Below are 21,940 nucleotides of genomic sequence, written 5' to 3'. Positions count from 1 at the left end.
TCAAGTGTCTTACCACGAAGGACAAGTGAGGTGAGGACGTGTGTGATTCCGTCATTCCACATTGTATACATGTATCAAAACATCCCTTTGTACTCTGTAAATGTGATATAAACAGTAAAAAGTGTAATTCAATTATTTGTCAAAAAATACTAATAAAGAAATTTTAAAGGCACATTTGAGCTAGACTCTTGGGGAGGAGCTAGGGCTGTCCATAGCCTTGCAGAGGAGGCAGGCAAGTGGCTGTCCTGGGGAAGGAGCCAGGCAAGCTCTCCCGGGAGGCCTGGGAGAGCAGTCTCAGAAGGCTACCTGAGCCACCTCCTGAAGTGAGGTTCGGGTGGTCTCTGGGGAAAGCGAAGCACCGAGCAGGAGCTGAGACTGCAAGGACTTGTGTACGGGGCATTGGGGTCGGAGAGAGGCGAGCAAGCCTGGGCCATGGGGACAACTACCAGAGCTCAGGGCCAGGTTGTGGGAGACTGATGAGGGCGGGCTGGGGGTGGGGCTCAGAAGCTGGGAGGGGGGCCTGGGAGGTGCCGGGGAGCTGCCTCAGCCAGTGGAAGACCCTTCAGCACAGGGCAGACAGCCGTGTCTGGGCCCTGGGGTGTCCTGTGGAGGTAGGCAAAGGCTCCAGAGCAAGATCAGAGCAGGGCTTAAGTTTGACTCTTCTCAGGGTTGGGGCTGCATGTCAGCTAGAGCTACTTAGTGCTCACCGTTTGGCTAAGTGACAGATTGAGTCCTTGAGGGAGCATGTTCGGGTAAGGGTCAGACCCAGGCCTCAAGGCAGTTCCTTTCTGGACCATGTGCCACACCAGACAGCCTCGTAGAGGCCACCGTCCTTCCTAGTACCCCCTTCTCTATGGACTCTAAGCCAGCCACAGCAGAATGGACCCAGGGGCCCCTCTTTGCCACCCAGAGCTACATTAATGGGTGGGCACTGCCCTTCCTGCCAATTCTATATAAACAGGAGTGGGCGGGGGGGGGGGGAGGCAGTAAGGAGGGCAAGGGGTGTGGTGAGGAGGGCAAGGGGTGTGGTGAGGAGGGGCTGGAAGTCCGTGGAAGGGGTGCGCTCCACGGTGGAGCAGAAACAGGACTGTGAGGCTCCCGAGCAGAAAGGCAGTCTGAGCGCCTCCTGGGTGACTGACAGGAGGTGGAGCCGGGCACCCCGGTGGCGAGGCAGTAGGATCGCACATTCCAGGCCACTGGGGGCAGCTTTGTGAGACCCTGTCTTAAGCGGTCCACTGTACATGAACGGCACCTCCACCTCACTCTGGCGGCTCACTGGATCCAGCCCCTCTCGGCACCACACTGCTTGCCCACCCAGTGCCTGCTGGGCTCTGGGTCCTGCCACCGCACCACACCCCTGCCCCTCTCTGCTTCTGAGTGCAGCTCCTGTAGGTCCCTCATTGGGAACATATGGTAATTGTCTTCCCGTGCATGGTTTATTCCACTCACACAGTGTCCTCCAAGTTCATCCGCCTTATCGCAAATGCCCATGTACTACATATGCAAAGACCCCTAAGGGGAGTTTGATGTTTTCCACAAGCCGGGAGCAGTGGCAGCACACGCCCACCCGTACCCAGCCGCCAGGGAGCCTGAGGGAGGCTGAGGCAGGAGAGGGAGGGCATCCTCAGCAGTTTAGCAAGGCCCTCGAAATGTAGCCAGACTGTCTCAAAATAAAGGGGCTGGGGGTGTGGCTCAGAGATAAAGCACCCTAGGTTCAATCCCCAACGTTGTCACCCCCCAAAAAATAAGTACCTGAGGGAATGAACATGTCCCCTCTTGGTTTAGCCATTCACAGTCCATAGATGTCAAGACATGAGTCAGGCATGTACAAAAATTTTTGTTAACTAAAAGAATAAACAAGACCGGGTACAGTGACCCACACCTGGAATCCCAGCGGCTCAGATGACAGAGGCAGGAGGATCACGAGTTCAAAGCCAGCCTCAGCAATTTAGCAAGGTGCTAAGCAACTCAGTGAGACCCTGTCTATAATAAAATACAAAATAGGGGTGGGATGTGGCTCAGTGGTCAAGTGCCCGAGTTCAATCCCTGGTACCCCCCAAAATATAAAAAACTTTTCAAGGGGGCTGGGTTTGTGGCTCAGTGGTACAGCACTCACCTAGCACGTGCGAGGCCCTGGTTCAATCCTCAGCACCACATATAAATAAAAAAAAATAAAAGTATTGTGTCCAACTACGACTAAAAAATAGATATTAAAAAAAAAATCACTTTTTAAGGCATTCTGCTCCCTGGTGCTGGAGGGCTCTGAACATGCCCAGTCTTCACAGTCCAGCAGGTCCGGCCATCCTGGTCCAGGGGGCACCTGCAGGGCCCCGGAGCTTCTCTTCTCTGAGCTCGAATGGACTCAGCATTAGAGGTGTTTTCAGGGAGAGCTGGGGAGCTTGAGGCTGGTGGCTGTTGCTCGTTCTTCTCCAAGCTGTGCCAGATCCCAAATCCAAAAGAGAGAGCAAATCCTAGTGGGGAAGTGGGACAGCCAGGTGGGAGGCAGTCACTGCTTTAGCCTCAAGGGTTTCCACGTCAGGCTGGAGACTGGTCCGGGGGAAGCTACAGAGAACTGTGGAGCCCTCTTCCCCCAGAAGACTACTCACCGATCGCCATCCAGACCCCAAATCACACCCAGGTCCCACAGTGATGCCAAGGGGAGCACACAGGCAGCACAGGGACCTGTGGACCAAGCCATGTCCCCAAGCACACCAGCCATCTGAGAGCTCCCGTCCCCCTCAGGGTGGGAGGACCAGCCCTATTCACATGGTGCAGTTCTGCCGATCCATGCCGGGGACCCCACGGGGCACTCCAGAAGAGACAGGATAGGGACGGATTAGCACTGAGTGCTGGTTTCTGCGCCCGCTCCCTTCATGTTCTCCCAGGTCTGTGCTCCAGGATGGACAGTCTAGGGACAGCAGGTCTCCTACCTTGAAGGGAAGAGGGGTGCTGTTCTGGGGCTGTCTCCAGATGGCCAGTACCACCCCAACAATAAGCAGCAGCACAGCCACTGTCACACAACCAGAGTCTACAGAGAACAGGCGCTGGGGCCACAGGGGCCAAGATCAGGCACAGGATGGTAAGCAGGAGGATTGAAAGGGACACTGGGGAGGATGGATCCAGTTCCAGAGCCGAGTAAACCAGGCCCCTGTCCACATCCCCACAAACCCAACCCCACCCTCAGCTTCAGAACCCAGAAGTGATCCTGCAGCTCACCAAGCAAGGAGGCACATCAGTGACCAGCTGGCCAGATTTCAGAGTTGGGTGGCAGTGGAGGGGACACACAGGCTCCTGAGCTGCTTCTGTCCAGGGTTCACCACAAGCATGTCCACCTCTATTTCCTCATTCTCGCCAGAACTTGAGTTCTCTTCTGGCTGCACCTGGATGAGAGGTGAGCCGGGGAGACGGCAGCCACCCCACACATCCACCGTCAGGCAGCCAGGCTCAGCAAGCTTGTCAGGGCTGAGCGAGTCTCACCTGAGGACCAGGACAGAGAGGCCACCAGGGAGTAGGCCAGCAGGGACCCAATGGACGTGAGGTCCACAAGGTCACTGAGCCCAAAGGGGAAGGCCATGGATGCTAGAATTAGGGCACCAGAAGGGTGAGGCGGGCAGGGGGACAAGGTGAAACTGGCTGGGGAGACATCCAAGCTCAGAAGTCCCTCAGGGAAGGCGGCTGTCTCACCTGCGAGGATTCCAGAATGATGGTGGCCAGGGCGCCATGCGTGACCTGGCATGAGTCTCAGGAAGAGCAGCCCATCCTCCCCCATGGCATAGGTCACCCAAGGCTCAGGGAACGCGGACCCCAGGAGACTGGAGGAGGAAAGGGACCAGCTGAGGGCCTGGAGCTGTGGGAAGAGGGCTTCCGCCTTGACCTGTGCGGAGCGGCAGGTCCCTCCCTCCGTCTCAGTCCTGAGGGCGGGGAACCCTAAGAACCCGACAGCAGATGGGGAAAGCTCCTGGCACCCCCACGAAGGAAAGGGCACACGGGGTGCCCATGGCCATGGCTTACCGGCAGGAGCCCACCCCACGTGCACAAAGCCTCGGTCGGGCTCTGGGCGTGGAACTGGTACCAAGGGGAGGACGGCAGCGCAGGGACCTACTGGTAGTAGGGCGTCCTGGGAGTAAGCGCGGAGGAGACGCCAGAGCGTGTCACAAAGCGGAGCTGAGGGTGGCGGGCCTCCTCCCCTGCAGGGGACACACACTGGGGGGCACAGGGCCCTCTCCCCCCCCCCCCCCCGCACACTCCCAAAAGCGGGCGGGCTCCACCAGCTCTAATCCCAAGGGCAGCCTGATCTATGTCGCGACGGCCTCGAGAGGGACGGCCACAGCACCTGTAGTGGCCATGCTGTCAAAACCAATAAATGCAACGAAGCAGGTGGCCGCTCCGGGGAGAGTCCCATCCAGGCCGAAAGGCACAAACGTGCCCTGTGCGCACACCTCCCCTGTGCGCAGACCTTCCCTGTGCGCAGACCTTCCCTGTGAGCATTCGTTCCCTGTGCGTACACCTCCCTGTGCGCAGACCTTCCCTGTGCGCAGACCTTCCCTGTGAGCATTCGTTCCCTGTGCGTACACCTCCCCTGTGCGCACACCTCTCCTGTACACACGCCTCCCCTGTGCGCAGCCGTCCCCTGTGCGCTGCGGGTTTGCAGCTCTCCCTTGATGAAGCTCAGCCAGAGTTTCCGCCTGTGAACAGCCCGCTGACCAGGGCCGACTCTCAAGCTCCCGGGGCCAAGGGTCCTGTGGGGAGGAACAACCGGAGAGTCCAGAAAAAAGGGACCCAAAGGCCTGGTAAGGGCAGGCAGGTGGGGAGGGTGAGTCGCCCACAAGGCACAGTCCGGTGGGAGGAATGGCTTCCGCTCTTCCCTGGCCCAGGAGGGAAACTGGTGGACAACCACCAACTGTATGTCAGAATTGCTAAGAAAGAAGATCCATTTATTCACTGGTACTGGGAGTTGAGCCCAGGGATGCCTTACTACCAAGCTACATGCCAGTCCTGCTTGTTTGTTTTTTGACATAGGGCCTCCCTAAGTTGCCCAGGCTGGCCTCAAACTTGTGATCCTCCTGCCTCAGCCTCCCACGTCTCTGGGGTTACAGGCCTGTGGCCACCTCACCAGGCTCTTCACAATACAAAGAAATGATAAACATCTGAGATGATGGAAATGTCAGTTACCCTAATCTGATCATACACATTTTCTACATTTATTATCACACTGTAACAGTATATCACACTAAACCCCATAAACATGTACAATGATATTTCATTTAAAAATGGCCAGGCACAGTGGGACTTCTCTTTAATCCCAGTGACTGCAGAGGCTGAGGTAGGAGGTTCTGAAGTTTGAGGCCAGCCTGGGCAACTTAGTGAGATGCTGCCTCAAAATAAAAATGCAAAGCAATGGGGACATAGCTCAGTGATAGAGCACCCTGGGGTTAGGCCCCAGTATCCTAAAACAATTTGCTGGGGCTGTAGCTCAGTGGTAAAGCCTTTACCTGGCATGCATGAGGCCCTGGGATCCATCACCAGCACAACAAAAGGGTACAATTATTAATTTTATTATTGAATTTCAACTCATTTTTTAAAAACTTTTCAAATTTTTTAAAATATTTTTTAAATATTTATTTTTTTAGAAATCATTGGACACAATACCTTTATTTTGTTTATTTATTTTTATGTGGTTCTGAGGATCGAACCCAAGGCCTCACATGTGCTAGATGAGTGCTCTACCGCTGAACCACAACCCCAGCCCCAAAAAACTTTTCAAATTTTTAAAACTAATTTCAAATTTTTTAAATTGTTGAATTAATTCAACATTTAAAAACAGGGACTGAGGATTTAACTCAGTGGTAGAGCTCATAGTATGCACGAAGCCCTGGGTTCAATTCCCAGCAATAACAAAACAATTTTTTTTTTTTTTTAAGAGAGAGAGACAGAGAGAGAGAGAGAAAGAATTTTTTTTTTAATATTTATTTTTTAGTTTTTGGCGGACCCAACATCTTTGTTTGTATGTGGTGCTGAGGATGGAACCAGGCTGCTGGCATGCCAGGCGAGCGCGCTACTGCTTGAGCCACATCCCCAGCCCCGAGAGAGAATTTTTTTAATATTTATTTTTTAGATTTCGGGGACCCAACATCTTTGTTTGCATGTGGTGCTGAGGATGGAACCGGGCTGCTGGCATGCCAGGCGAGCGTGCTACCGCTTGAGCCACATCCCCAGCCCAAAACATTTTTTTAAACAAGCTTTGGTCTCAGTACCAGAGAAGAAACAAAGTCACTGGTTCTGAGCTTGGCACTGTCTTGTCCCCCCAGAGACCTGTGGCTTGTCATCACTGAGAGGCGCTACTGGCCCCTGGTGGTGGAAGCCAGGAATGCCACTCGGCCTGCTGTGCACAGGGCTGCCCTGCAGTGATCTGGCCCAGGGCTCCCGGTGCCAGGGCTGGGGAAGACCCGCCTCCGCCTGATCTCTCACCACATCTCCACCTCCCTCCAGCCCTTCCCGCCCCAGGCCCTCGCCCGTCTCATTCCACACCCTGCCTCGCCAGTGAGCGGCAGCACCAGCCCCAGAGCAAAGAAGTCGGGATGCTTGGCCAGGACACTAGGCATGCGCAGAGAGACGCTGCCCTCCAGGCCCTGGGAGATGTGGTTCCCAGTCAGACCGCAATGGCCGCACCCCAGCCCCGGGTGGCTCTCCAGGTCCGGGCCACGCGGGCCGCTCCTGCAGTGGTGAGAGGAAGAACATTCCCTTCCAGAATGTGGCGCCCATGGTGCACCACTGACCATATTCATAATGAGAAGAGACTACTGGGCGCACAGGGGTGATCCCAGCTGAGACAGGAGGATGGCACGTTGAGGCCAGCCTGGGCCACTTAGCAAGACTCTGTCTCTGAATAAAAAGGACTGGGGATATAGCTCAGTGCTAAAGCACCCCTGGGCTGTTTTCCACTTATGCCAAAAAGTACATGAATGAATAAAAATAATAAAAGATTAGAACGGGGCTGGGTTCAGTGGTAGGGTGCTTGCCCAGGATGTCCAGGCCCTGGGTTCAGTCCCCAGTACTGCGGGGAAAGGAAGGGAGGGAGGAAGAAGGAAGGGAACAGCGGAGTCCAGGGGAGGGCTTGGAGGTTGAGGGTCAAACTCTCTTCAGAGGGCCAAGGTAAGCTGCGGGGGCAGCTCAGTAGCAGAGCATGCACCTAGTGACCCACCGCCAGCACTGCCCACCAAATAAACGTTCTGGGCAAGTCTCACCAGCAGCACAGCTGAGCAGAGGCGGCAAGACAGTGAGGGAGCAGCTTAGGGGCCATGTCCCCTCACCTACGCCCTCATCTACAGGAATCCCCCGCCCCAGGCAGTAGTTCCAGTTGGTGGTTGTTGCTACTGAGGATTGAACCCAGAGGGGGGTGCTTAACCACTGAGCCACCCCCCAGCCCTATTTTGTATTTTAGTTAGAGACAGGGTCTCACTGAGATGCTTACTCCTCGCTGTTGCTGAAGCTGGCTTTGAACTCAGATCCTCCTGCCTCAGCCTTCCCAGTCGCTGGGATTACAGGCCTGCACCTGAGAAACTAATGTGACTCCATTTTTAGAAATAAATAAATAACAGCAGCTTCTACCTTAAGGCCTGTCCTAAGGAAGGGGGCGTGACCCTTGTCCTTGGACAGACCCACAGAGCAATCCTAGGCCCATACCCACCCTGCTGAGTTGTTTGTCTGTAAATAACAGTAAAGATCTGCTGCACCAGGTGTCCCTGACTCAGTCAGGCTAGGTGAGGACCCATAGCACCCCCCTAGCAACCTCCAATCAGCATGAGACAGGGAAATACCTGGGATGCCAGATGACCCCCCAGTAGTTTATGGGGGTTGATAACATGTTGGGAAACCATGTAGTTCAGCATGTACACCCTTCATGGCCTAAACCAATCAGTTCAAAGAATCCCCCTCTTGTACTAACCAATCACCCCTCCTACCCAACTTGTTCCCGCCAGTGAATGGGCTAATCAATGTTGTTTGACTTTCCCGCGGTATGGAATGATTTGCTGTGTGATATTGTGACAAATAGAGTATCCCCCCAAAACCTATAAAATCTCACTGAACAAAGGACAGGGACTCACTCCCTGGGACCGAAGCTTCAGGAACAGTTGTGAGTCCAGGCTCGAGCTTGCAATAAAGACTCTTGTGTGCTTGCATCAGATTCGGCTCCTGGAGGTCTATTGGGGTCCCACGAATCTGGCATAACACACCAAGGTGCCCAGCAGTTCTACTTCTTAGTTCTGACACTTAGGGAAAGCAGGACAAGTAAGTGGGCTGACATCGGGGGTCTCCCTCTCCCGGCGACCAGCCTGCATTAAACAACAGTGCCCCGGATGAGGGTCGAAGCCACTCGGATCCCCTAACCCACTCTCCGAGTTCTCAGTTCCTGTTATCTTCCTCATTGCCCTGTGATCTCACCGATGACATAGGAGAGTACGAGGGTCCAGCCAGTGATGACAGCCGGCAGCTGGCCCACATAGCTGGAGAGACAGGTGGAACCGGACACGGTACCCTGGCCCCACAGTACCCACAGAAGGCAGGGCGGCCACCAGGAAGCAGATGATGGTGGCTGGTCCAGCTGTTTCTGGCCACTTCCCCAGCCAGGACATACACGCCCGCTCCCAGGGGGCTGCTCACACCAAGGCCATAAGATCCAGAAAGTTCATACAGCAGCACAAGCAACTCGGAGTGTTCCAGCTTGTGACCAAACCTGTGCACATCCTTCCACAGCATTCTGGCAGAGCCCCAGAGGATGCTAAGGTCCCTGTAAAACACAGGACAGAAAGGCACCAAGAAGGCTCCGTGAGGGCTGGGGCTGGGGCTGGGGCTGGGCCTGGGGCTCGGCTGTACAGCATGCATCTTGCAAGTATGAAACACTGGGTTCAGTCCTCAGAACCACATAAAAATAAATAAATAAAATAAAGGTATTGTGTCCAGCTACAAGTAAAAAACACTTTAAAAAAAAAAAAAACCGCTCACTTCACACCAGGGAGTCGGACCTAAGAGGTATCCTTGGAGCAAGAAGTTTCCAGGAGCAGCAGGTGAAAGCCCTCCATCTCAAAGCTGTGGGGTCTTGGGGCTATGTTAGAACCTCTACACTTTTCAAAGTTCTGCAGGTGTCACTTGATGAGACCAATGGCCGCTGGCAGTACAGGTCCTAGCACGAAGTAACCACGCCACCCCCGGAGTCCGAGGGCATGCGCCCTGCTGGAGGGAGCCGGCTGATGTGGGAGCTCCCCCACTTCTTAGCTACCTGCTCCACAGGCACGGAGGGTAGTCATTACCCTCCCTCCACGTGTGAGACTTGGTGACAGCTCAAACCACACACATTTCCAAGCCAAGAACCCTGGGTCACTTTGCTTCATGCCTTGCCGAGTGGAAAGGAATTGGAATTTGGAGCTGGGCCTCCTCTTATGTGTTTTAAAGATCTCTAGGTAGGTTACATGCAAAGCCAGCACAAGCTAGGAAACAGGTCTCAGAGCCACAGGCTTCTCCCTACCCACGATCCATTCCGCAGATACCAGCTGGGCGTCCTCTAACCCAATTCAGTTCTGACATGTCTACCTGGAGTTGGCATCAGACCCCCAGGCGGAGGGCTCAGTCCCCAGGGATGCCCCGCATCGGACCCACTCACCAATCCTGGCCTCTCACCTTGTGCCCTAGCAGTTACAAACAGGTGCTGCCTTGACCCCTTCCCAACGCAATTCATTTTTCATAGCAGCTCGCAGAATTCCATGGGACACTAGGCCTACATGTACCAGTTTGTTTTAAAGGATATTTTAAAGGAGACAAATGAGCAGCACACGGCTGGGGTCAGCAAGGGCTGAGCTCAGGAGCAAGCAACCACGGAGCTGGGCTGTCCACCCTCCTTGGCTCTTGTCCCTCCTCCCCTGGGCTTCCATGCAATCTGTGTCCTGAGCTCTGAACCCTGTCCTGTTGGGGCTCAGGCAACAATGAAGCATGAGAACCATGTTGAAAGACTGGGCAAAAAGGCGAGACGTCATGCTGACACGAGGGGACCCAGGGCACCCTTCTCTCCACAGCCCTCCCGGCCCTCCAGGGAAGCATTCCTCCCTGTATGGAGTAGGACCTTCTTTGGTTTTTTTTTTTTTTTTTTTCTATTTTTTTCAAACTGGTGATTAAATCCAAAGGCACTAAATCACTGAGCCACACCTCCAGCCCTTTACATATTTTATTTAGAGACAGGGTCTCAATAAATGATAATAAATCATGGAGGCCGACTTTGAACTTGAGATCCTCCTGAATCAGTCTCCCGAGTCACTGGGATTATAGGCCTGCATTACCATGCCAGCCCAGGACCCCTTTTAAAATGAGACCTACTATCGGAAAAGCTAATTTTTATGGTCATCTATAGAACAGAAAGGACAGGGGAAAACAGGCTTTCTACTTTGGAGAAGAGAATTTTGAGTTCCTATAACCTGCTTTGTGAGCCAGGAACCATGAACAGAAAGACAAATTCACACAGGAATGTGTATCGGCCACGCCACCCAGTCCGCCCCAGCAGCACCCAACGACGGCCACTCTCCTCCGGGGAGGCAGATCTCTCCGCCCTCAGGCCAGGCTGACAGTCTGCTGGGGAAACTACAGGCTCTGTCCTCTGCAGAAGAGGGGTTACCCTAGAGACGGACTGGACTTCTGGGGCAGGCCCTGGAGCTCTGGATCAGAGGGTGGGTTCAAGCTGAGCTGGGGTGGAGACCTGTCCTGCTCAAATATCTCCTGGAATGCCCAGTGGGCAGGGCAGGGAAGGGCACAGAGGAGCCTGTCTGCAGTGAGGCCATCAGAAACTGACTTCTCTGAGAGTTTTTAAAACTATGATAAAATGCACACACAATTGGCCATCTGGGGGCTGGGAGGGGGCTCAGTGGTAGACTGCCGGCCTGCACCCAGGGCTCCCAGCACAGGGGACCTGGGGCCTGGATGTGTTTCCCCAGGCTGTGCTTCATCCCTGTGAGATCCCTGCACTCAATCTGGTAACCCACCCGCTTCTCAACCCTCCGCACACTCTGAGACTCAGCATGGGGACGTCTGGGATCCTGGATCCCACCCCAGCTCCCGTCTACTCTTATTTTCAAAGAGAACATGAGCCATCATAGATGTGCCTTCCTAGGCTGGCTTCAGGAAAGGTGTGGGGACAGATCTAGGGTTGTAGATGGCATTTTGACATGTCCATGGTAACAGGTCTCCTCTTCTGATCAATCATCTTTTCTTCCACAAGAATTTTTTTTTGAGGGGGTATTGGGGGTTAAACCCAGGGGTGCTCTGCCACTGAGCAACATCCCCAGCCCTTTCTATTTTTTATTTTGAGATTGGGTCTTGTTAAATTGACCAGGATGGCCTGGAATCAGCGATTCTTCTACCTCAGCCTCCTGAGTTGCCGGAATCGCAGGCATGCACCATCACATCCAGTTCCAAAAGAACTATTTTAAATACAATTTAAGAATCCAGAGACAGCTGGTTGTGATGGTGCAAACTTGTAATCCCAGAAGCTGGGAGGCTGAAACAGGAGGTTTACCAAATTCAAAGCCAGCTTCACAATTTAGTGAGACCCTGAGCAATTTAACCAGACCTTCTCTGAAAGTAAAAAAAAAAAAGGCTGAGGATATGGCTCAGGGGTTAAGTCCCCCCTGGGTTCAATCCTCAGTACTAAAAAAAAAAAAATCAGGCAAACTGGGCCTGCTGGTGCACACCTATAATCCCAGCTACTAGGGAGGCTGAGTCAAGAGGATCACAAGGTCAAAGCCAGGTCAGCACCTTCATGAGGGTCTAAGCAACTTAGTGAGACCCTGCCTCAAAAAACAAAACAACAAAGAATCCTGAGGCAGCTGGGGGTGGCAGTGTCTGCCCCTAACCTCAGGGAGGCTGTGATCCTGGAGACTCCAGAGGTGGAGAATCGCAAACTTGAGACCAACCTCAGCAATTTAGTGATACCCTCAGCAACTCAGTGACATCCTGTCTTTTTTTTTTTCTTTTCTTTTCAGTTGTACTTGGACACAACACCTTTATTTTATTTATTTATTTACATGTGGTGCTGAGGATCGAACCCAGGGCCTCACACATGCTAGGTGAACACTCTTGCTGATCCACAGCCACAACCCCCCTCCCAATACCTTGTCTTAAAAAAATCAAAAAGCCTGAGGATGTGCCTCAGTGATAAAGCACTTGCCCAGTATGCCCAAAGACCTGGATTCAATCCCCTGCACTGGGATCAATTAAAAGAAGAAAAGAATCCCAACCTTATTCCTAGTGATATTGGAACCTGAGAACTTGGGGGCGGGGGCTGTAGCATGCATTACAGGATGTTCACAATGTCCCTGGTTGTGACTCCCTGGGTGTCAGGAACACCACGTGCCTTCCAATTTTTAACAAAAATGTCTCCAGACACTACTAAATGCCCACTGGGTGAAAGCCACTGGTGTCGAGCAGAAGGTGTAGCGTGATAGTTGCAGTTTCAGTCATCTGGGTCAGTTCATACCCCACCCACCAAGTAGGAAGGAAGGAGAAACACACTCACTCCCTTGAAGGGGAGATCCTTCCCTCAGGCATTCCGTGTGAAAGGTTATTCTGAGACCGGAGGTTTCAGCAGCAATCTGAGCCAGGTATGGGGAAACAGATGACAGGTGAAGATACGGAGGAGACTGACTCAAACCATGAAGCTTTTAGATTCTCCACAGGATTGCAGAGTGATCCCAGCACTGTAAAATAATCCCCTGATATTTGGGGAGTGGTGGCCAGCTGCTGTCCGCACTCCTCTTCCAGGTGGGCAGTGATAGCCAAGGGCGGCTGCTTCTGCAGCTCCACTGAGCACCTGTGTTAGGGCTTTAAACCTGGCTTCACGGGTATCCCTAGGGCTGCAAGGCCAAGGGCTCCCTGGGGCACCAATGCAGCACTCCTGAATTCAGGGACACCAGGAGCAGTTTACAGCCCTGCTGGTGCTCCAAGGGACGCTTAAGTCCTCATGTCTGAGCCCGCCTGCAGAGATGCCAGTCGTCAACCCTGGGGCAGGCGTCTTTCGCCTCTCCAAAAGAAAGGTAATGGCCACTTGCCAGTGCCCTTGGAGAGCTGCCAATTCTCTTCATGCAGGTCTGCTTCCCCTCCTGGAGGTGCAGGATCATCCCTGAGGTGTGTTTTCGCAGACCCAGTTAAGTCCCTTAGTGAAAATACTAAGGGAGTGAGCTACCTGGAGAAAGACTTGGAAAGCAGAGTTGCTGATTTTTGTTTTTTTCTCTTCTGTCCTAATATATTTTCCTAACACAAAAAGTTTCCTACAGTACTTAACTGTTCCGAGGTCAGCCTATGGTTGCTGGTTGTATCTTAACCCTAGGAAAAGGGAAAAATTTATACCCAAAGACAGAATTTAACAAATGATGGGGGCTGGGATTATGGCCAAGCGGTAGAGCACTCCTAGCACAGGCCGGACCCGGGTTTGATCCTCAGTACCATGTAAAAATAAAGGCATTGTGTTGTGTCCATCTACACCTAAAAAATAAATCAATAAATATTTTTTTTTTAATGATGGGCTCACGGGCTGTGGCAGGATAGAAGGCAGCAGCCTGAAGAAAGCAGTCTCCATACTTGTGGTCACTCCACTCAGGCCCACAGTGCCCCCCTGAGTGAAGGCCACACAACCTAAAATCAGCCACTTTGAAGTGAGCCAATCAGTGGCCATTAGGACGGTCTCAATGCTGTGTGACCACCACCTCTGTGAAGTTCCAAAACTTTTCTATCACCCTTAAAATACAGCTTCACTAAACAGGCACTCCCGCCTATTCCCCAGGAGCTCGGGAGGCTGAGGCAAGAGGATTGCAAGTTCAAGACTCCACTCAGCAACTAAACGAGGCCCTATCTCAAAAAAAGAAATTAGTAAATAAAAGAGCCGGAGATGGGGCTCAGTGGTAGACCTACCCGGGGTTCAAACCCTGTACTGCAAAATGTTTTTCTTGTTGTGTCTGATTCACCTCGAAAGCTGTCCTGTTCTCTGCCTTTTAGGTGTTATGCAGACTATAGGGGAGGTGAGTTTTTCCATGCCAGAAACCCTCAGGACGTGAAAGAATTTTGCTGTCCAATTGCCCAAAAGATGCTTGGAAAGGCAATGCAGAAGAAATTAACAAATGATGGCCTGAAAATGCTGATGTGGGAAAATGCTAAGCTCTGCCTCCAAGAAAACAGCTGGGTGTGCAGAACCCAGGAGGACTCTCTGGGTTTGACGGTGCATGCCAGTCATCCAAGCAACCAGAGGCTGAGGCAGCAGGAAAACAAGTTCAAGGCCCTGCCTCAAAATTAAAAAAAAAAGGCTGGGGTGTGGCTCAGTGGCAAAGACCCACTGTACAAAAAAATAAAATAAAAAAAAAAAAAAACCAGGATTGTGACAGGCTCAGAGCTATCCATGATGGGAGCCCACATTCAGAAGTTTTGGGGTTCCTCCAGTTTTGCTGGATTCCTCAGTCTCACCAAAACCTCCGTTAACATGCTGAGGTACCAGTAATCCAAGCAAGTGAGCTGATCTACAGACTGTGGCAGAAATCACTAAAAACTGAACTGCCCGGACAAGCAGCTCTTAGGCTGATCTCTTGGTAAACAGGGCATCCTCGGCATGGAGATGCACAGTTGGGAAACACTTCCAAAAGCAAACTTCGTATGCCCATCCAATCACCTGCCCAAGAGATGAGGAAAAGCCAGCACTGTAGAGAAGGTGGGCATGCTGGCAATTGCAAAGACCAAGCCAAGAGGCTTCTTAGAAGGTGCTCAGCTTGAGGAACTGAACAGTAGCTTATTTCATATTAAAATACAGTGTCTCTACCTCCTTGACTTTGGAATTTTTCTCGTGTTTAATCAGTAAGGTGTCCTTCTGGACTGTCCGGCACCTCTGCTGGACATATGTGCAATAGCATCCCCTAGTGGTCATAACAGAGCAAGACCAATTCCATGGTAACAGGAATTTGCCCTTATTAGTGGCACACTGGGATGCTGGCAAGGTCAACTTTTTTGGGTGGGGGTGGGGGTGTACTGGGATTGAACCTGAGTGTGCTTAACCGCTGAGCGCATCCCCAGCCTTTTTCAGTTTTTGAGACAGGGTCTCACTAAATGGCTCAAAATCTAAGTTGCTGAGGCTGACCTTGAAATCGAGATCCTCCTGCCTCAACTTCCCAAATCCCTGGGATTACAGGTATGCACCACCACACCCAGCTAACTCCCTTCCTATCACCTTCCTCCTCTGCAAAATGAGATTATTAGGTGGATTTAAAATTGGGATATGCAGAACAGTGCTAGGCCTACAACAGCACCAAAGGTTACGGAAGTTACCTGCGAGGGTGTGAGCCGGGGTCTTATCACTGACAAGAGTCCCAGCCCTCCTCATTGAGCACCATTCCCCGAAAACTTGTTAGGGATGTAAATCCTGAGGCCCTACCTGAGGCCTTGGGGTGAGTGGAGCCCAGCATCAGCCCCCTGTGACCTAACCGGCCCCTACAGGGGACGCCAGTGACTCAGATTTTCAGGCCCACTACATACAGTGGCATCTCTCCATTTTCGTTTCACCTGGTGTTGGAGACAGAAGCCAGGGCTTCCCGCATGCTGGGGAGATGCTCCACCCCTAAGCAACACCCCCAGCCCAGGCTTCTCCATCTTAACTGTGTATCCCAATCACCTGGGTCTCTGCCTAAAACGCAGATTTGGATCGAGTCTGAAATGAGCCGAGATTCTGCTTTTTTTTTTTTTTTGGTAATGGGTATTGAACCCAGGGGCACTGGACCACTGGGCCACACCCCAACCCTATTTTGTATTTGATTTAGAGACAGGGTCTCACTGAGTTGCTTAGTGCCTCGCTTTTGCTGAGGCTGGCTTTGAACTCACAATTCTCAGCCCCCTGATCCGCTGAGAATCGTGCGAGCCTCAGCCACTTAGTGATTACCTAAACTACTACTATCCCTGTTACCAAAAAATTGATAATCCCCTGAGCCGCTGGGATTACAGGCGTGGGCCACCGTGCCTGGCCTGCATTCTATTTGACATTAGTTTACAAACATATCTAGATGAAATAGATTGACCCATCTTACAAGGAGATTGACCTCTTGAAACTTTCCTCATAGCTGGTTAAGGTGGCCACACCTGTAGTCCCTGCAAAGTGGGAGGGTGAGGCAGGCTAATCTCAAGTTCTAGGCCAATTTAGGTAGGCCCTGTCTTAAAAGATTAGGGCTGGGGATGTGGCTCAATGGTTAAGCCCTCCTGGGTTCAATCCCCAGTACCCAAAAAAAGAAACAGAAAATTCGGATCAAAAGTACACAGTTGTGGTGGTACATGCCTGTAATCCCTGCAACTCAGGAGGCTGAGGCAGGAAGATGGCAAATTCATGGCCAGCTGTAGCTATTTAGTAGACCCTGTATCAAAAAAAATAAATAAATAAAAGGCTGAGGATGTGGTTCAGTGTAAAGCATTCCTGGGTTCAGGCCCTGGTAACAAAAGAGAGAGAGAGAGAGAGAAAAAAAAAAAAAGAACAAGGCCATGATAATTAGGAACCCTTTGCTTTCCGGGGACACCCCCCCCCAGTGAACTCCCCACCATCTGTCCCCACATGGTGCTGCTGGAAGCCCTGGGGAAGAAGGCGACTGACAGCAGGAGAAAGGGCCACACTAAGTGCTGGCTTTGCACAGCTGCCACCTTGCATGCCGAGACTCAGTGTTTTTGACAAGTTCCCAGGAGATGCCAAAGGGCGGGTTTCTGGGTTGACTTTGAGTACTGAAGTGTCTATAATTGCTCAATAAACTCTGCCCCGACTTCAGAAGGCTGCACCTGTGATTTTCCACCTCAGAAGGTGGAAGAGCAATGCACCTCTTTCCCCAGGGCTAGCAATTATAGGGCGACATGCTCCCCTGGGATGCTGGGTGGTTGGTAAGGAAGCCAGCTCCCATCGGCCGGGTCATCCTGTGGTGGCCACGTAGAAAGCGGGCCGTGCTGAGTGACTGTGCCCAGCTGAAGACTGATGTTCTGAGCGTGTGGAGGGATCCACTCGGGTGTTCAGCAGGAGGGCTTTCCATGTTCAGTCTGGAGTGGGTTCACCAGGATGCCACAGCTGTGGAATACCCGGATCAGCCGCAGGGATTGGGAGAAACCCAGGGGTTCTGAAGGATCTGAGGATCAGACAGGAGGGTGGGGAAGGAGGTGGAAGAGGTGTGACTAAGGGTGTGGCTGTCCAGGGATGTACTTAAGTCTCCATGCCTCACTTGCCCGCTCTTACTGCAGAGGCTGAGCCAGGCGTACATCCAAGTCCCAAGATGTCAGGCTCCAAGGACCTTCCTGAAGGTAAGGCGGGAGGGCAGAAGGAGAGGCCCAAGGAGCCTCAGCTGCACTGGAACTCGGGCTGGGAGGGTGATGCTGCTGTGGCTCTGCCCAGTCTTGTGGACTGGTGGAGAAGCTGCTCCGACACTGTTGTTTCGAGGTGCTGTGTTGTGGGGGGACAGGTGCATGGAGTACTGCATACATGGCGTCTGAGTGGCAGGCCACTCTCCTCGTGCTAGGTGTGCAAGAGGCTGAGACGCTTACCCCCCAGGTACAGCCCTGGGCATGAGGCCCTGTGTGGCAGTCCCTGTACTTGCTCCACGGCCCGCTTCTCAACTGGTCACAGCAAGGACAGTTAGCAAGAAAGTGTATTGGTGGCTGCCTCTAATCTGCCTAGCTACTGCCTGAGCATATATATATACACAGGAACTGCTCAATAAAATCAGACCTGCTTCCTGCTTGGTCTCCGGAGTCTGGATTAGCAACTCCACAGCCACACTCTCCTCTACCCTGTCCTGTGGACCTCCTCGCTGGACAATAGAGAGCCCACACAATGTTGTTTTATCCTGGGGCACATGGCAGGAAGTGTCCTACCCTGAGCTACATCCCCAGCCTGGGATCCTGTTTTAAAATGGCAAGAACCCAGGCACAGGGCCGTGCGCGCTAGGCAAGCGCCCCACCACTGATCTACATTCTTGGCACCCTAAGACACCGTTGTCCAAGAAGAAATTCAAAAGGGAAACCCAGTTCCAAACCTTCCTCCTTGTTAACAATGTCACAACTGATCCTTGATGTTCCCCTAGAGTAATGAGGGCTGTGGTCCCTGTAAGAAGAATCACAATGTTTTCCACTGGGGATGGAACTCAGGTCCCGGTGCATGTAAAGCAATCGCTCCACCACTGAGCAACACCCCCAGCCCTGATTAGGGTACTTCATGTTTGTCCCTTAGGTCCCCAAGGTCTTTCGGTGAACTTAATTGGTATTTACCCTTGGAACTCTGGTTGCTTCTGTGAAGGTCTCCCATTTGTCACAAAATATCTCAAGATAACTTTTCTCTAGCCTGTGATCCCAGGGACTCGAGGCTGAAGCAGGAGGATCACAAGTTTGAGGCCGGCCTCAGCAACTTAGCCAGACCTTGTCTCAGAATTTTTTTAAAAAGGGACAGAGATGTAGTTCAGTGGTAGAGCATTTCCCTATCATGCATCAGGCCTGCCCGCCCCCCCTTGTCTGTGGTGAGGGGGCTCTTTTCTCCCTGATTTCTTGGGCTATTACTAGCTGAACATGTTATTTGGGTGGAGAGTTGTACAGGGATTGAACCCACTAAGTTACATAACTAGACCCCTCCCTTTTTTTAATTTATAAAAAATAGAGCTGGGGATGTGGCTAAGTTGTTGAGTGCCCCGGAATTCAACCCCGGTACACCCTCAAAAAAAAAAAAAAAAAAAAGTACTAAATTAAAAGGACTAATCCCAGCATCCCAGGAAGCTGAGGCAGGAGGATCACAAGTTGAAGACCAGCCTCAGCCACTTAGTGATTACCTAAACTACTGCTATCCCTGTTACCAAAACATTGAAAAGGGCTAGGGATGTTGTCAGGTGGTTTATACGCCCAGTCAATCCCCAGTACTGCAAACAGCTGAGACACAAGGATCATCCCATACACACACACACACACATATCCTCAGTGCCAGGGTTTGAACCCCATGGCATGGCGGGAAGTGTTCTACCCTGAGCTACATCCCTAGCCTGGAATCCTGTTTTAAAATAGCAAGAACCAAAGGAGTAATAAACTTGTCCTGAGATGTGGAGTTGCAGCCATGGCAAGGTCTGAAGACAGGCAGAGCTGACCCTGTGATGTGTCTGGGGACTTGTCATGTAGTCAAAAAGCAGGTTTAGCCCACCTGGATGGAAAGCAGGGCAGGGTCACAGTTTTGAGAGCAAAATGGGTAGCACTGCGCATTTTGACTGTTTCTCTCCTTCCAAGACAAGCAAGAGGCGCGTCCTCACAAGAAGCGAACATTGTTCACGGAGAAACAGCTGGAAGATCTGACCCTCGTTTTCAACAGGAACCCGTACCCAGACCCCATCCTGAGGAGAGAAATGGCCTCGAAAATGAACTTGGACCCATCGGTCCTGCAGGTGGGAAGCTGACCATCTCTTCTAGCTACCTCCCTGTACCACCCTAAGCCCGGCCCTCTAGGGGAGGTCCCAGGAGCCTAAGGCCTAGACTTTGCTACCCGTAGCCCCCCACCCCTCTCCAGACCCCTGCACTGAGGATGGGCAGAGTTTTTTCTGTGAGGACAAGATAGTGACTATTCCAGGCTTTGTGAGCCAGGCTGCAATCACAGTATGGACCCAGCCACAGCAACATGTAGGCAAATAAGGCTACCTGTGTTCCCAGGGACCTTATGGACACAAGTCGGAAGTTCATGCAGTTTTCAGGCTGGGGTTATAGCTCAGTGGTAGAGCCCTTGCCTCTCACAGGTGAGGCACTGGGTTCAATCCTCAGCACCACATAAAGGTAAAAGTTCGTATAGTTTTCACATCGAAAAATAATATTCTTACTCCGATTTTTCCCCCCATCCATTTTAAAGATGTAAAAACCACCAGGCATAGTGGTGCATGTCCATATTCCCAGCAACGTGGGAGGCTGAGGCAGGAGGATCACAAGTTCAAAGCCAGTCTTCAGCAATTTAGTGAGGCCCTAAGAGAGTTCACAAGTTGAAGACCAGCCTCAGACACTTAGTGATTACCTAAACTACTGTTATGCCCATTTCCAAAAAATTGAAAGACCCTGTCTCAAAACAGAAAATAAAAAGAGCTGGGGATGTGGCTCAGTGGTTAAGTGCTCTTACCAGTAACAAAAACTTTTCCCCCATGGAAGGCTTCATTAATTTGCATGTCCTCCTTGCAACATGTTTTGTTACAATTTTAGTATATGTGATGCCAAAGCAAGCCCCGCCCCCCATTTTTATTTTTTTAATGCAGAACCTACTCATGGGCTGGGGATATATAGCTCAGTTGATATAGTATTTGCCTCGCATGCATAAGGCCCTGGATTCAATCCCCAGCACCACACAAAAAAAGAACCCACTCTTTGCTGAAGGGTCACACTAGGCAGATGGCGTTTTGATTGGACCCATCATTTGGGGCCGTGGGCTGAGCTCAGGCCTAGAGCCTCCACAAGAGGGCGCCACTGCCCCGTGATCTCCCGCTCCGGGTTCCCGGGTCCCTGCCTCACTTCGGGCCCAGACAGGCTCTCCTGCTGTCCTGGGCTCAGGCTGGGGGGTCCCCAACGGAACCGAGGTGGGGAGCCAGCTCTTCTCACGTGGAGGTCCCCATTTCGCTGAGCAAAGGGAAACCTCTTCTGGAATCTCACTCTTTTCCCCTCAGGTTTGGTTCAAGAACCACAGAGCAAAACTCAAGAAACAAAAACTGCACGTCCAGCAAAAGCAGGAGGCCCCCCAGCGGGAGTCTGCGGAGCCCCCAGCCCCGCAGCGGGAGTCTGCGGAGCCCCCAGCCCCCCATCCGGAGTCTGCGGAGCCCCAAGCCAAGGCCGAAGCCAAGGCCGGGCCCACCTGGAGCAGGGCAGACCCCAGGGAGCCGGAGCTGGGTCCCTGCCTCGCCGCCCCAGTCTACACCAACCGCCAGATCCCCTCCTTCCAGCTCAGCATATGCCCCCCTTTCAAGATGCACACAGTCCACGCCGGGAGCCACAAAATGATCCACTTTGGCTGCTGCCGGGACCCCACCGTGTACTTCCTCCAGCAGATTTCAGAACCTCCGTGCGCTCCCGGCTGCAGCGCGGCTCACCACTCCTCCGTGCCCAGCAGGGAGGCCACGTGACCACGGGGAGCTCTGGGGAGCGGGCGCTGTCCCCGCTTGAGGAACGAAGACGGGCATAGTGGGTGGCTGGGTCTCAGGCCCTCCTGGAGAATGGCCTGTGGCGTTCAGCAGGGTGTTTTTGCTGCTGTTGTTTTAATACTGGAGATGGAATCCTGGGCACCCACCGCTAAGCACATCTCTCCCTTTTCATATTTATGACTTAATGACAGAGCATCAGCTAAGTTGCTGAGGCTGGCCTTGAATTTGTGATGGATCCTCCTGCCTCAGCCTCCAGAATGGCTAGGATTATAGGCCTGCACCACTCTACCAGGCTCAATTTGGGGTTTTTAATAGACCAAGCCCAAGTGAGTTCTCGGACAAATGCTACCAAGTGTGGTGACACCTGACCCAGCCTTAAGCCACTTAAGGAGAGGGAATGGTTCAATGGCTAAGGGCTCTTGGGTTCGGATCAGTCCATTACCATAGATAAATCAATAAATAAGTGTCATTCACTATTGCCCTAAAATGTCTCATTCTCTCTTCCTCCTGTAGAAAAGGGTTTTATGTGGCTGTGAATTGTTGGGCTCGGGTGGTCACAGTCCTGGGATTCCTTGCTTCTGCACACTCATCTGCATGCCCTCTACACCCTGGCATGCTTTTGGTCCCCATCATGACATTCCTGGTGTAGGCTACCTTTAATCTAGCTCAGTTTTGGAGGCTCCAAGTTTCTCTGGTAGGATCCACTCTGCTTGCTGTGTCACATCAGGGCACATAGCAGGACAGCCTCCTGGTGGGAGCAA

The 21,940-nt window shown here is 52.3% G+C and overlaps 1 protein-coding gene and 1 pseudogene across 1 annotated transcript; one reads left to right on the top strand and one right to left on the bottom strand.

Annotated features, from left to right (window-relative positions):
• Positions 1-500: 500 nt before the first annotated feature.
• On the bottom strand, positions 501-9,534 carry LOC143384200 (cationic amino acid transporter 3-like; annotated as a pseudogene).
• Positions 9,535-17,312: 7,778 nt separating this feature from the next.
• On the top strand, positions 17,313-21,161 carry Dprx (divergent-paired related homeobox). The gene is made up of 3 exons (XM_076839245.2): positions 17,313-17,340; positions 19,300-19,454; positions 20,709-21,161. The coding sequence occupies exons 1-3, from the start codon at positions 17,313-17,315 to the stop codon at positions 21,159-21,161; spliced, it is 636 nt and encodes a 211-aa protein (XP_076695360.2).
• The last annotated feature ends 779 nt before the right edge of the window (positions 21,162-21,940 follow it).

This window comes from Callospermophilus lateralis, chromosome 18, assembly GCF_048772815.1.
Source record: "Callospermophilus lateralis isolate mCalLat2 chromosome 18, mCalLat2.hap1, whole genome shotgun sequence".
NCBI classification, from domain to species: Eukaryota; Metazoa; Chordata; class Mammalia; order Rodentia; family Sciuridae; genus Callospermophilus; species Callospermophilus lateralis.
Note: the sequence above shows the minus strand (reverse complement) of the source record. Positions and strands in the feature narration are given on the sequence as shown.